We start from the raw sequence: 15,230 nt of genomic DNA, 5'->3' as shown, positions 1-15,230 counted from the left end.
ACTTTTAGATAAATTGGACATTCTGAATTCTCCCTCAGTGTACCCGAACAGGCGCCATAGTTTTGTGTCTAGGGGCTTTTCACAGTAACCTCATTGCAGTATTAACGTTAGCCTACTTGTGACAATAAAGATTATTTTTGTGACAATAATAAAGATTATCAGGGAAGATGGTGACACCAAAGGAGGGAAAAGCTTTATGCAGAAAATCACAAACTTGAAAATACCGAAAAAGACTGGAATTGGTAACTGGAATTTATCAGCTAACTCCCCGAAACTGGCAAACCTCCCCTCCACGAACAGGTCCCCAAACAGCTCCAGCCCCATCACCTCCCGAGATTTAAATGTTGAATCCAAACTAGCAGGTAGGAATGCTGATTATTGCAAATAGGGGTTAGTGAATACAGGGAAAAAACATAGAACATAAGAGTTTACAGTGCAGGAGGCCGCCATTCGAGTCTGCACCAGCCCTTGGAAAGAGCACCCCACTTAAGCCCCACACCTCCACCCTATCCCCGTAACCCAGTAACTCAACCTAACCTTTTGGGCAATAAGGGCAATTTAGCATGGCCAATCCACCAAACCCGCCCCTCTTTCGACTGTGGGAGGAAACCCACGCAGACACGGGGAGAACGTGCAGACTCCGCACAGACAGTGACCCAAGCCGGGAATCAAACCTGGGACCCTGGTGCTGTGAAGCAACCATGTTAACCACTGTGCTACCGTGTCTCCCCTCACTGTGCTACCGTGCAAAGGAGATTGAAGTGCTGTCTAAGCTGTTTCCAAATCCCAAAAGAGACCACCACTGGGTTTGAGGAAATCTAACCAGGGAAAAGGGCAACGGTGCAGTGACAGTGAAAAGCAGAGTAAAAGTGGTGCAGGAACGAGCTTCCATTTGTCCCAAACACACCCAGGTTCGCTGAACCACAACAATATTATTTAACTGTCAGCTGCCCAGTAACAAAACAATAAATTGGAGAGGGCCAAGCACCCCCAATTGTGTGTCCCTTTGGAGCAGAACACTATGGATTCAAAGAAGAGAATATCAGTTTATTGGCCTCGATAAAAAAAAGAATTTGGGGAGAAAAATGGAGAGACACAGAAAGAAACAAAAATTCCGGGAGCGCGTTCATTTTAATAGTTTGAACCCTACCCGCCAAGGATAGGGGAGGTTGTTCCACCTCTGCAAATCTACTTTGATATCGTTAACCAGATTGGTATAATTTAACTTCTGAAGCGAGCCCTAGTTGTGGGCCACCCAGACAGCGGGAGTTTGTCTTAGCAAGGCAAAAAGATAACATAGAAAAAAATAGGAGAAGGATGGGCCATTCGGCCCTTCGAGCCTGCTCCGGATTTGGAGAGTGGGAAACATTAAAAACAAACTTGCTGTTCTCACCTGACTGAAGGCATCAATGTCCTTGAATGGTCCATAATCAACGGAGTCCTCAGATTTGCTGGGATTACCAAGCTTGGTGTAGCTTTCTATGTTCTTCGAAGCAAGCTTGATCCGAGTGGTCTGGGTCTTGGTGGGATATGGAGAGTAGAAATAATGATTGCCCTCAAAGACCACAAACTGCTTCTCGGCCTGAGCAATGTGAGTTGGGAAAGGGCGCAAGACATGTGTGTACATAGATTCAAGTGCCAGTTTGACTTTGGCACCGGCAGCCAGTTGCATTCCCAACTTCACTTTGAAGAACTTGCCACTGCAAATAAAACAGAAAATATTGGGTGAGCTACCAGGAGGTTTCTCTGGTGCAGTAGGCTCAATAAACAAAAGCCCCATTAGTTAACCCAATATAGCTTTAACAAACGCTCAGCCAGATGAGAAATTATTTGCTCTCAGGAGTGTGAGACGCGGGCATCACTACATTCATCATCCAATTCTAAATGCCCCAATACGTCTCCAAGTTGAAATTGTGTTTAGAATGGAGTGGTTTGCTAGGCAACTTTACAAAGGACTGGAGTCTGATGAAGGCCAGACCAGGCCAGATGGCCAGCTCGCTTCACTAAAAGAATGAACAAGATGGTTCTTGCAGCAATTTGTGGCCATTTTCCTTCAGGCACCAGCCACACCAGTTTCCTAAATGTCCCTAGAGGGATTTAAAGTCTGAATTGCTGGGCTGCTATCCAGTTACCCGACCCGTTCCTGCTGATTTTCTCTTGCTTTTAACCATTTTAGGGAGTTCCAGGATATTGACTGAGCAGTGGCGAAGGAAAGGCAGATATTTGTCCACGTCAGGATGGTGTGACTTGCAGGGGGTTATGTTCCCACCCGCCTGCTGCCCTTGTCTTTTAAGCAGCAATGGTCATGGCTTGAGAGGAGCTGCCTCAGCAGGTACCTGCAATGGATTTTCCACATGGTAAACACCACAGCAACATTGCATTGGTAGTGGAGAGTGAAGGTTTAAGGTGGTAGATTGAATGCCATTCAAGTGGGCTGCTTTATCCTGATGGTACTGGCCTCGTATTGTTGCAGCTAGACTCATTCAGGGAGGTGGAAATATTCTATCACACTTAAGATGCACCCAGATGGGACTTTGGAAGTCTTTTTTGTATGTGATCTACATTGGAGATTATTAAGCCAATGTAACTGGAGACCATCAATATATGATAGTCCCCAAGAAATCTAATAGGGAATTCAGAAGAAACCTCTTTACCCAGGGTGCAAAACTCGTAAGCGAAGTTGACAACCTGAGGTAGAAGGGACCTACAATGGTAGGTTTTGCAATGGAAAGATGGGAGTGGGTTCAAATGGAGCATGGACTGAGTGAGCCCCGTCCACTCTCCTCACTGCTTTGAAATAAACTAGATGGCGACTACTTCTCAGAAAAGTGAATGTTACAAAACTCAAGCTCCCCAATGGTCCCCTTCATGAGGGCAGCTCACCAACTCTTTGCCAGTTGAGAGTCCTGGAAATTCCAACCGATCTACCTTTTGCAACTCTTGACCACACTTTGTAGTTCCCGATTTTGCCCAGAATCCCAGTCACAGCACAAACCTGATGGTGCCAGTTTTCATTTTGAAAAGAAAATTTTTGGTGAATGAATTGGAGCTTTTAAATACAAAAGTTGTCAGATAATTGGTTGGTTGAAAAGTTGCAACAGCAGCATTAATGAATTTGCACCAACAGGTGAATGAAAGTCAAGTAACACATTGGGAAAGTAGAGGAAGCAGATTTATGGGAAACTACACACGCCATTTGCAGTTTAAATCCAAGGAAGATAGATGTGAAAAACTGGACATTCAATTTGGACAGTAACAGCTCGTAACCCTGGCTATGGAGATTGATACATTTTTCAGTGAAACGGAAAGCCTTGACCCCCCTTGAATGAGCACAAAGGCAAGAGAATGGATATGGGCAGAATGAAGATAGGCCACTTACCTCTGCCCAGTGACACGCGTCTCTTCCAAAGCCAATGAACTTTCTTCTTCATCATCATATTTCAACTGGATAAAATAATAGTCCAATTAATCATAAAGTGAAGCTCAACCAATCTATAATCGATCTTATCAAATAACATCATCTTTGTGTAGGGGCCCAGATACCAATTGTCAGCATGCTTGACAATAGATAAAATCTGCACATGGGTAACTTTCCACCGAAGGATAGAAATCACTGTATTTTTATCTTGGTTCAGCCCTGGGCCACAATGGCAAACACTGAAATGAACTAATAAACCTGCACTTATTTTTCCTTCCACAGCCTCAGCATGTCCCAAAGCACTTCACATTGGTGTGGACAGTGCTTTGGTTTAATGCCTCATCCTAAAGACAGAAACTGTGATAGTGCGCTAGTCCCTCGAGTACCAGGCTCGCACTATTGTGTCAGTCCAGATTATCTGCCCAAGCATTAGGAAAAGCAGCTGAACCCTCTTTTTTTTTTTAAAATAAAAAACTTTTTTCCAATTAAGGAGCAATTTAGTATGGCCAATCCACCTATCACACACAGACACGGGGAGAATGTGCAACCTCCACACGGATGGTGACCTGGGGTCGGGATCGAACCCGGTTCCTTGACGCCGCGAGGCAACAGTGTTGACTAATGCGCCACTGTGCTGCCCGCAGCCGAACTTTCTAACATATGAGCGTTGAGGAAAGGCTGACATACAAACACTTGTGCACCAATTGCTTGCCGATTTCAATCAGTTAACTCCACACATGTTGAGGAAGAGAAACAAGTTGTGGAGGGACTCAGTCCTGCAGCTTCTTAGTAACAATTCACTACAGGGACCAGCTGCTGTGGTGAACTAGGCCATGTGTTCTCAGGGGTCTATGCACCCTATCCAGCAAAATCAATGGAAGCAGAGTCTGAACAAGCGGAGAGAAACTCCTCGTCCAGTGGAACCTCTCTGCTCCAGGTCATTCTCTTGTCCAGGAATACATCTCCCATTCACTGTCTCAGGTTTGGAGATGGGTATTTTTTACATAAAGGCGCTGACCCTGCATATTCTCAGGGAGAAGGGAGTGGAGTACTCAGCTAGCCTCTTCCCACTACTCATTCAGTCAGTCTGACAATTTGTGGATAATGACATATCTCCCTATGGGTTGAAATAGAGTAAAGCTCCTTCTATCCTGTCCCATCAAACACTCCCGGGACAGGAACAGCCCGGGGTTAGATATCATTTATCGTGGGGGAAGTATACCCAGTGGTCCATGTTCAGGAGGGAGCTTTACTCTGGATCTAACCTATTCAAATATATTTGTCATTATTCAAATGCCACCAGAACAAACATCAAAGTGACCCAAGCAAGAAAGAGGACATTATTAAAACAAGGCAAGTGAGCGAGACACTCGACATTATTTCAATCTGTCAGTTAGCGCAGGACATGGTTGAGCTACATAGGGAGGGACAGAAAGAAAGGTGACATTGGTGTTACAAAGTAGGGAAACTCGGCAGTTTGTACATAGTAAACAGCAATAAAAAATAACCAGAACTCTTACGGGTAATGTTAGATGAGGACTAAATGTTGCGTAAGATAGTAGAGAACTCTTTTGCTTTTCTTCATACACTGCTTTGGGAAGCGCTACATTTACCCAAATGGGCAGATGGGCTTTGGCTTAATGTCTCGTCAAAAGACGGCGCCTCCGACAATGAACATTAGGGAATTGGCACTGGGACTGTTGGGCTGGATTGTGCAGTGGAGTCTCAAGCACAGCAAATTCTGACTCACTGGTCTCACCCTCGCAACCCAAAAAGATGTGCAGGGTAGGTGGACTCGCCACACTAAATTGTTCCTGAATTGGAAAAAAAAATTGGGTACTTTTAAATTTATGGGAGAAAAATGTCTGACTCAGAGGCAACAATGCTATCCAAATCATCCAAGACTAGTACTTTGAAACCTCCAAGATTTGTCTCAGACTTTAAGGACCCAATGATCTCAGACTCAATACCCCAGCATCAGCCATTCAACATGCTACCTTTATAATCGGTAGCACAGTGATTAGCACTGTTGCTTCACAGCACCAGGGACCCGGGTTCAATTCCCGGCTTGAGTCACTGTCTGTGCGGAGTCTGCACGTCCTCCCTGTGTGGGTTTCCTCCGGGTGCCCCGGTTTCCTCCCACAAGTCCCGAAAGATGTGCTTGCTAGGTGAATTGGACATTCTGAATTCTCTCTGTGTGCCCAAACAGGCGCCGGAATGTGACGACTAGGGGATTTTCACAGTAACTTCATTGCAGTGTTACTGTAAGCCTACTTGTGACAATAATAAAGATTATTATAATTGAGACACTTCAGGGGAAGCATAATGAGATACAAATTGGACATCAAGGTTTAGGGAGGGAATTCCAGAGATTAGGATCGTGATAGCTGGAAGATCATAGAATTTGCAGTGCAGAAGGAGGCCATTCAGCCCATCGAGTCTGCACCGGCCCTTGGAAACAGCATGCAACCCAAGCCAACACCTCCACCCTATCCCCGTAACCCCACCTAACCGTTTTTGTTTAGACACTCAAGGCCAATTTGGCATACCCAATCCACCTAACCTGCACATCTTTGGACTGTGGGAGGAAACCGGAGCACCCGGAGGAAACCAATGCAGACATTGGGAGAATGTGCAGACCACGCACTGACAGTGACCCAAGCCGGGAATTGAACCTGGGACCCTGGAGCTGTGAAGCAACTGTGTTAACCACTGTGCTACCGTGCTGCCCAAAGGTCGGCCAGGAATGATGGGGTGATGGAAATTAGGGCTGCGCAAAACGGCAGAACTGGAGCAATGCCAAGATCTTCAATGGCTGAAGGACTGGAGGTTTCAGCGATAGGGACGGACAAGACCATATGGAGGAATCTGAACACGAGACGTTATTGGACTGAAAGCCAGTGGAGGTCAGCAAGCACAGGGGCGATAAGTGAATGGGACTTGGTGCAACTGACTGTGCTTGTTGACATCGCAAATACAGAGGATGCCCACAAAGGCAGCGTCAGTATCTGTGACCTCACTGGCAGCAATAACCCAGGCAGCTGCCTGCATTAAAGATGGCGCAGACCAAATACATACAGAAGAGAACAAAAACTATGCCATTGCAAAGTCTGCTCTGCATGAAGTCCGAAAAAGTTAAAAAACACAACACTCGTCTTCCTTTGCCGCTGACGCTGTGGTGCATGATGTCATCATTGCCCGTAAACCATACTTTTTAAACATTGGCAGAAGTTAGTGTTTTTGGCAATCTCAAGATGGGAGGCAGATCAACCAGAACATAGGAACACAACAGTCACCCAAAGGTATAGATGAAGCAGTACAGGGCTGGAACATGTTCACAGGGTCTGCAAAGAATTTTACAGAAATTAAATGCAGAAGTTTCCCACAACAACCAGAGGAGACATTTCCAAAAAGTATAAACGTTTCTCCTGACATGGCTAACTTCAAAGCATTCCTTGGATGCCACCAGGTATTTCTAACAATTCTCCATGGTGAAATGTGATTGCTGTGTTGGCTAGAGGGCAGCACGCACAACTCACAGCCAGAAGGCTTTGGGTTTGAGAATCATCCAATACTTAAGCACAAGTATGTACATTGACACTCCGTGCAGAACAGAGGGAGTACTGCACAGTCAAGAGGTGCTGTGTTTCGGACATGACGTCAAACAGATCTGATCTTTGATAAAAGATCTATTTTTTAATAAAAAGTTGTTTTTCTGGTCAATATTTATCCCTCAAACATCATGCAAAAGGATTAGCCAGACACTATCACACTGATGTTTGTGTGATCTTGCTGAATGCAAATAAGCTGCCACGTTTCCTATGCTAAAACAGCGACTACACTTCAAAAGTATTTCACTGGCTGTAAATGAGCGCTGTATAAATACAATTATTTTTTCTCTTACTATTTATTGGAGCTTACTGTGTGCAAACTGGCTGCTGCGCTTCTTGTACAACAACAGCGACTATGCTTTTCAAAACTACTTCATTGGTTGTAAGCACTCGGGACATCTTATAAGGTTGGGAAAGGCTCTCCATAAATGCAAGTTCTCCTTTCTTTAAAGCATTTCACAAGGAGGAAATGGGCAGCACTGTAGCTTCACAGTGCCAGGGTCCCAGGTTTGATTCCGGCTTGGGACACTGCGTGTGCAGAGTCTGCACGTTCTCCCCGTGTCAGCGTGGGTTTCCTCCGGGTGCTCCGGTTTCCTCCAAGTCCAAAGATGTGCCACGATAAACTGCCCTTAGTATCCAAAAATGTTGGGTAGGGTTACTGGATTACGGGGATAGGGTGGAGGCGTGGTCTTAAGTGGGGTGTTCTTTCCAAGGGCAGTGCAGACCCGATGGGCCGAATGGCCTTCTTCTGCACTGTAAATTCTGATTCTAAAAGCACCAAACTCCGAGTCAGGAAACAATACCACATAAAGTGCTGAAAATCATCAGCAGTTTTGATGAAGTGAATCAGGCATTTTTAAAAAAATCTCCCACTGGCTGGCGAGTCAGGGACTTGGGAGAAATAAGAAATTAAAAACAGAAAATGCTGGAGAAACTCCGCAGATCTGACAGCATCTATGGAGAGAGGACAAAGCTAACATCGAGTCTGCACGACTCTTCTTCACAGGCATTTGTGTGTTTTTTAATTTAGAGTACCCAATTAAGAATCATAGAACTTACAGTGCAGGAGGCAGCCATTCGGCCCATCGAGTCTGCACCAGCTCTTGGAAAGAGCACCCCACCCAAGCCCACATCTCCACCCTATCCCCATAACCCAGTAACCCCACTCAACACTAAGGGCAATTTAGCATGGCCAATCCACCTAACCTGTATACCTTTGGACTGTGGGAGGAAACCGGAGCACCCGGAGGAAACCCATGCACACACAGGGAGAACATGCAGACTCCACAGTCAGTGACCCAAGCCAGGAATCGAACCTGGGACCCTGGAGCTGTGAAGCAATTGTGCTAACCACTATGCTACCGTGCTGCCTGAAGGGACAATTTAGCCTGGCCAATCCACCTACTCTGCGCATCTTTGGGATTGTGGGGGTGAGACCTACACAGAAACGGGAAGTATGTGCGAACTCCAGTGATCCGGGTCCAGGATTGAACCCGGGGCCTCAGTGCCGTGAGGCAGCAGTGCTAACCACTGCACCACCCTAGAGCCATTAATGTTACCGGGGAAATAAATTACTGATTCAAAAATATGCGGCAGCACAGTTGGCTCAGAGCACCTGTCTGTGCAGTTTGCACTTTCTGCCCAGGTTTTCTCCCACAGTCCAAGAATGTGCAGCTTTGGCCATGATGGATAAAATTGCGCCTTCGTGACCAGGGATGTACAGGGTCGGTGTAGACGTGATAAGCTGAATGGTCTCTTTCTGCACTGTAGAGATTCCATGATTCTATGACTCAGGTTCGATTCCAGCCTGGGGCGACTGTTCGGTGGAATTTGCATTTTCCCCCATGTCTATGTGGGTTTCCTCCAGGTACTCCGGTTTCCTCCCACAGTCCAAAGATGTGCAGGTTAGGTGGATGGGATATGCTAAATTGCCCCTAGGTGAGGTTATACGGAGGGGGGGGGGGCAGTAGCCTGGGTAGGGTGCTCTTTCAGAGGGTCGGTGCAGACCCAATGGCCCCCTTCTGCACTGTAGGGATTCTATGATATTCTATTCAATGATAGGGCAAGGGGGAAGTGGGCCTAGGTATGGTGCCTTTTCCAGAAGGTTGGTGCTGACTCGATAGGTCAAATAGCCTCCTTCTGCACCGTAGGGATTCTATGGAAAAATAGTCCAACATAGTAAAAAAAAAAAAAGCATTGCTGATTAAATATTTTATTATCAACTTTACCCTTCAAGTTTTCTCATATTCAAATGTACGTTTAGAATGGGGTTAAACGTAGCTGTGTGTGGGTAAATGACCCTGAGTTTTGTGCATACGTGTCAAACTGCTGGAGCTGCAGGGACACGGAAGCACCGCTGTGTCATTCATTCAACCGACCCCAAACCAGGCAAAACTTCCCAAGACACTTCCTTATCCTTCTTGGAAATGGATAATCGCACCGTCCCTGCAAATGCAACAGGTTATTCCCCTTTTGTCAATCTTTCCTGACCAACTGGATTTAACCTTTCTGCAGCACAAACGCTTTGCAGAGTGATTTTAAAAGCTTCCAAAGCGATATCTGCAATCCAACTTCGCCGGGCAAACAAAATTGCTTACGGTGACTCCTATGTAGGCCAAGTGGTTCTCCAGGCCCGGCTCCAGCGCCAGGATGAAGGACGAGGCCGGGGAGGGCCCGCTGTTGGACAGCGTCAGGTCGGCCGTGATCTTGGCCAAGTGGGTCCCTAAATCTATCGAACGCTTGACATCCTCGTTCACCAGGGACTCGCCATCGGCCGGCCGCAAGGAAGCCCAGAGCCCGATGGAAAAGATGAGGTGGGAGAGGAGCCCCTTCATCTCACATAAAGAGCGGATGGAGACGGATGATGATGAGCTCTGCCCCGCCGCCGCTTCCTTCACTCTCCCTCCCCCATTGAAGGAAAGCAAGATGGCGGCGCCTGCAGTCTAGGACCCTCCCGCCCTTAGCAACGGACGGCGGCTAACTCACTGCCTATCAAAATATTTGTTTAAAAAATCTCATAAAACAATTATATAATTTCTATAAAGTCAGTAAATTTCGAGGTTTGCGAATGATTTTTCTAACAGAAAATATTTTCCGGCTGGGCGCCCCAGTTCACGGTTGCCAACTCTGGTTGGATACATTCCGGGAGGGTTCATCAAATGACCTTCCTCTTTGGTTGCCCAACATGTCCATCCTCACTGTGCCCACCCTCCACGAGGTCTGCAAAACAATTGGACAATTCCTGACTGTCAATCTCTTTTATTTCATGTCCTCCACATGGAATTAGAATGCCTGTATTCACAGCACAGAAGCAGGCCATTCGGTCCATTAAGTCATTGCCAGTGTTTATGCTCCACAACACAGTCTATCAACATTTGTCTACTGCTTTCCCCCTCTCATGTGGTTATCTGGCCACCAACAACTTATATTCCTTTAAAAACATTTTTTTTTAAGAGTACCCAATTCATTTTTTCCAATTAAGGGGCAATTTAACGTGGCCAAAATACCTAGCCTGCACATCTTTGGGTTGTGGGGGTGAAACCCACGCAAACACAGGGAGAATGTGCAAACTCCACACGGACAGTGACCTAGAGCCGGGATCGAACCTGGGACGTCGGTGCCGTGAGGCAGCAGTGCTAACCACTGTGCCACCGTGCTGCCCTCAACTTATATTCCTATAGCACCTTAACATAATACAACATTCCAAGGCGCTTCACGGAAGCATTATAAAACAAAGTGTGAAACCGAGCCACCCATTAAGGGATATTAGGGCAGATGCCCAAAAGCTTAGTCAGAGCGACAGATTTAAAAGGATCTTGAAGGAGGAAAGTGAGGCAGAGTGGTGTAGAAAAGGCATATTCCGTAGCTTAGGAACTGACGGAGCGGCTACTAATGGTGGAGTGACTACAATTAGGGATGCACATAAGGCCAGAATTAGAGGAGTGTAGATATCTCAAAGAGTTGGGGAGCTGGAGATAGGGAGGAATGAAGCTATGGAGGAGTTTATAGATCAGCAAGCACTGAGATGTTAGGGAAATGGGATTTGCTGTGAGTTAAGACACAGGCAACAGACTTGGATGACCTCAAGTTTACATTGTGTAAACTGGGAGAGCAGGCAAGAGAACATTGGAACCATCAAATTCAGAGGAATTGAAGGCATGAATGAAGGTTTCAACAGCAGGTGAGCTGATACAGGGACAAAGTAGAGCAATGTTACAGAGGTGGAAATAGTCAGTCTTAGTGATGGCATGAATCTGAAGTAACGGTGTGGGCGGAGGAACAGAAGTCATTGCAAGTGGTACTCCAGCTGTGATTAGAGAGATAAGAATGGAATCAGATGAGGACTATCCCACCTAGCTGGATGACAGTGGAGAGGAGGAGGATGGTGTGGTTAACCATATCAAAGGTCGCAGACAGATTACGAAGATGAGGAGAGAAAGTTTATCCTTGTCAGCCACATAAGATGTCATTTGTGACCGATATGAGCTGTTTCAGTACTGTGGAAGGGCCGGAAACTTCATTGGCGCGATTCAAACATGGAGATCTGGGAAAAAGTGAATGGAATTGGTAGTGTTGAGCATAATCTGTCTCTAGGGGGTGACTTTAATGTGACCACTTAACCGCACCCACCCAGGGACGCCAAAATCTTAACAGTAACCTGTCTCTATAGGGTGTGTCAACTGACGTAGTGGACAAAGGGACATTTATAACCAAAAATCCTGTACAGCTGAACCTTTATTAATAACTGAACATTAAAGCATTTAACATACACTAAACAGTTTTCTACTCTATCACTTAACAGATGGAATAAGGTTTACAAAATAATCAAGTGTCATGACTTGGGGCTGGTTTAGCACACTGGGCTAAATCGCTGGCTTTCAAAGCAGACCAAGGCAGGCCAGCAGCACCGTCCAATTCCCGTACCAGCCTCCCTGAACAGGTGCCGGAATGTGACGACTAGGGGCTTTTCACAGTAACTTCATTTGAAGCCCACTTGTGACAATAAGCGATTTTCATTTTTCATTTCACTTGTACTTAGATTACTCATACCAGGTGAGTTGATCAGGCTCACGTTGGAGGGTTGTTGTGGCCTTGATTGCAGCTCAGGGCACTCTTCACAATGGTTAGTCCTCGGTTATCACTGCAGAGATTCCAAACCTCTTCCCTTTTATAGGATTTTGCCCAGTTTTCAGATTGTTCCAGGGTGCGCTTGGTCACTGTGACTCAAGACCTGAGGCTTGACATCATTAATTCAGTTAGCATTGTAAACAAGACATATCTACTCCATTATTCTACACATCAGGTCCTTTGTTTAGTAATCTTGCTTATCACATCAGTTTCATGTTCAGTAGCTGGTCATAAAACGTCTTGCTTCTGTCTGAGATGATCTTGTTAAACAGTAGAACATAGAACATAGAAAATACAGCACAGAACAGGCCCTTCGGCCCACGATGTTGTGCCGAACCTTTGTCCTAGATTAATCATAGATTATCATTGAATTTACAGTGCAGAAGGAGGCCATTCGGCCCTTTGAGTCTGCACCGGCTCTTGGAAAGAGCACCCTACCCAAACTCAACACCTCCACCCAACACCAAGGGCAATTTTGGACACTAAGGCAATTTATCATGGCCAATCCACCTAACCTGCACATCTTTGGACTGTGGGAGGAAACCGGAGCACCCGGAGGAAACCCACGCAGACACGGGGAGGACGTGCAGACTCCGCACAGACAGTGACCCAAGCCGGAATCGAACCTGGGACCCTGGAGCTGTGAAGCAATTGTGCTATCCACAATGCTACCATGCTGCCCTTAAGAACAAATAAATCTACACTATATCATTTTACCGTAATCCATGTACCTATCCAATAGCTGCTTGAAGGTCCCTAATGTGTCCGACTCAACTACTTCCACAGGCAGTGCATTCCATGCCCCCACTACTCTCTGGGTAAAGAACCTACCTCTGATATATCTCCTATATCTTCCACCTTTCACCTTAAATTTATGTCCCCTTGTAATGGTGTGTTCCACCCGGGGAAAAAGTCTCTGACTGTCTACTCTATCTATTCCCCTGATCATCTTATAAACCTCTATCAAGTCGCCCCTCATCCTTCTGCGTTCTAATGAGAAAAGGCCTAGCACCCTCAACCTTTCCTCGTAAGACCTACTCTCCATTCCAGGCAACATCCTGGTAAATCTCCTTTGCACCTTTTCCAAAGCTTCCACAGCCTTCCTAAAATGAGGCGACCAGAACTGTACACAGTACTCCAAATGTGGCCTTACCAAAGTTTTGTACAGCTGCATCATCACCTCACGGCTCTTAAATTCAATCCCTCTGTTAATGAACGCGAGCACACCATAGGCCTTCTTCACAGCTCTATCCACTTGAGTGGCAACTTTCAAAGATGTACGAACATAGACCCCAAGATCTCGCTGCTCCTCCACATTGCCAAGAACTCTACCGTTAACCCTGTATTCCGCATTCATATTTGTCCTTCCAAAATGGAAAACCTCACACCTTTCAGGGTTAAACTCCATCTGCCACTTCTCAGCCCAGCTCTCCATCCTATCTATGTCTCTTTGCAGCCGACAACAGCCCTCCTTACTATCCACAACTCCACCAATCTTCGTATCGTCTGCACATTTACTGACCCACCCTTCAACTCCATCATCCAAGTCATTAATGAAAATCACAAACAGCAGAGGACCCAGAACTGATCCCTGCGGTACGCCACTGGTAACTGGGATCCAGGCTGAATATTTGCCATCCACCACCACTCTCTGACTTCTATCGGTTAGCCAGTTTGTTATCCAACTGGCCAAATTTCCCACTATCCCATGCCTCCTTACTTTCTGCAGAAGTCTACCATGGGGAACCTTATCAAATGCCTTACTAAAATCCATGTACACTACAACCACTGCTTTACCTTCATCCACATGCTTGGTCACCTCCTCAAAGAATTCAATAAGACTTGTAAGGCAAGACCTACCCCTCACAAATCCGTGCTGACTATCAAGCAGTGTCTTTCCAGATGCTCAGAAATCCTATCCTTCAGTACCCTTTCCATGACTTTGCCTACCACTGAAGTAAGACTAACTGGCCTGTAATTCCCAGGGTTATCCCTAGTCCCTTTTTTGAACAGGGGCATGACATTCGCCACTCTCCAATCCCCTGGTACCACCCCTGTTGACAGTGAGGACGAAAAGATCATTGCCAACAGCTCTGCAATTTCATCTCTTGCTTCCCATAGAATCCTTGGATATATCCCGTCAGGCCCGGGGGACTTATCTATCCTCAAGTTTTTCAAAATGCCCAACACATCTTCCTTCCTAACAAGTATTTCCTCGAGCTTACCAATCTGTTTCACACTGTCCTCTCCAACAATATCGCCCCTCTCATTTGTAAATACAGAAGAAAAGTACTCGTTCAAGACCTCTCCTATCTCTTCAGACTCAATACACAATCTCCCGCTACTGTCATTGATCGGACCTACCCTCGCTCTAGTCATTCTCATATTTCTCACATATGTGTAAAAGGCTTCGGGGTTTTCCTTGATCCTACCCGCCAAAGATTGTTCATGCCCTCTCTTAGCTCTCCTAATCCCTTTCTTCAGTTCCCTCCTGGCTATCTTGTATCCCTCCAATGCCCTGTCTGAACCTTGTTTCCTCAGCCTTACATAAGTCTCCTTTTTCCTCTTAACAAGACATTCAACCTTTCTTGTCAACCATGGTTCCCTCACTCGACCATCTCTTCCCTGCCTGACAGGGACATACATATCAAGGACACGTAGTACCTGTTCCTTGAACAAGTTCCACATTTCACTTGTGTCCTTCCCTGACAGCCTATGTTCCCAACTTATGCACTTCAATTCTTGTCTGACAACATCGTATTTACCCTTCCCCCAATTGTAAACCTTGCCCTGTTGCACGCACCTATCCCTCTCCATTACTAAAGTGAAAGTCACAGAATTGTGGTCACTATCTCCAAAATGCTCCCCCACTAACAAATCTATCACTTGCCCTGGTTCATTACCAAGTATTACATCCAATATTGCCCCTCCTCTGGTCGGACAATCTACATTCTGTGTTAGAAAAGCTTCCTGGACACACTGCACAAACACCACCCCATCCAAACTATTTGATCTAAAGAGTTTCCACTCAATATTTGGGAAGTTAAAGTCTCCCATGACTACTACCCTGTGAC

General features: G+C 46.0%; 1 protein-coding gene across 1 annotated transcript in view; it reads right to left on the bottom strand.

Annotated features, from left to right (window-relative positions):
- Positions 1 to 9,952, bottom strand: part of rpn1 (ribophorin I) — a 36,816-nt gene extending 26,864 nt beyond the window's left edge. Inside the window, exons 1-3 of the mRNA XM_072473064.1 lie at positions 9,627 to 9,952; positions 3,380 to 3,444; positions 1,394 to 1,700 (exon numbers count right to left, since the gene is read on the bottom strand). Coding sequence (XP_072329165.1) covers positions 1,394 to 1,700; positions 3,380 to 3,444; positions 9,627 to 9,863 — 609 coding nt within the window. The 5' untranslated portion in view covers positions 9,864 to 9,952. The remainder of the gene's footprint in view (positions 1 to 1,393; positions 1,701 to 3,379; positions 3,445 to 9,626) is intronic.
- Positions 9,953 to 15,230: the final 5,278 nt, after the last annotated feature.

Source organism: Scyliorhinus torazame, chromosome 13 (genome assembly GCF_047496885.1).
Source record: "Scyliorhinus torazame isolate Kashiwa2021f chromosome 13, sScyTor2.1, whole genome shotgun sequence".
Taxonomy (NCBI): domain Eukaryota; kingdom Metazoa; phylum Chordata; class Chondrichthyes; order Carcharhiniformes; family Scyliorhinidae; genus Scyliorhinus; species Scyliorhinus torazame.
This window is presented reverse-complemented; position numbering and strand designations above follow the sequence as displayed.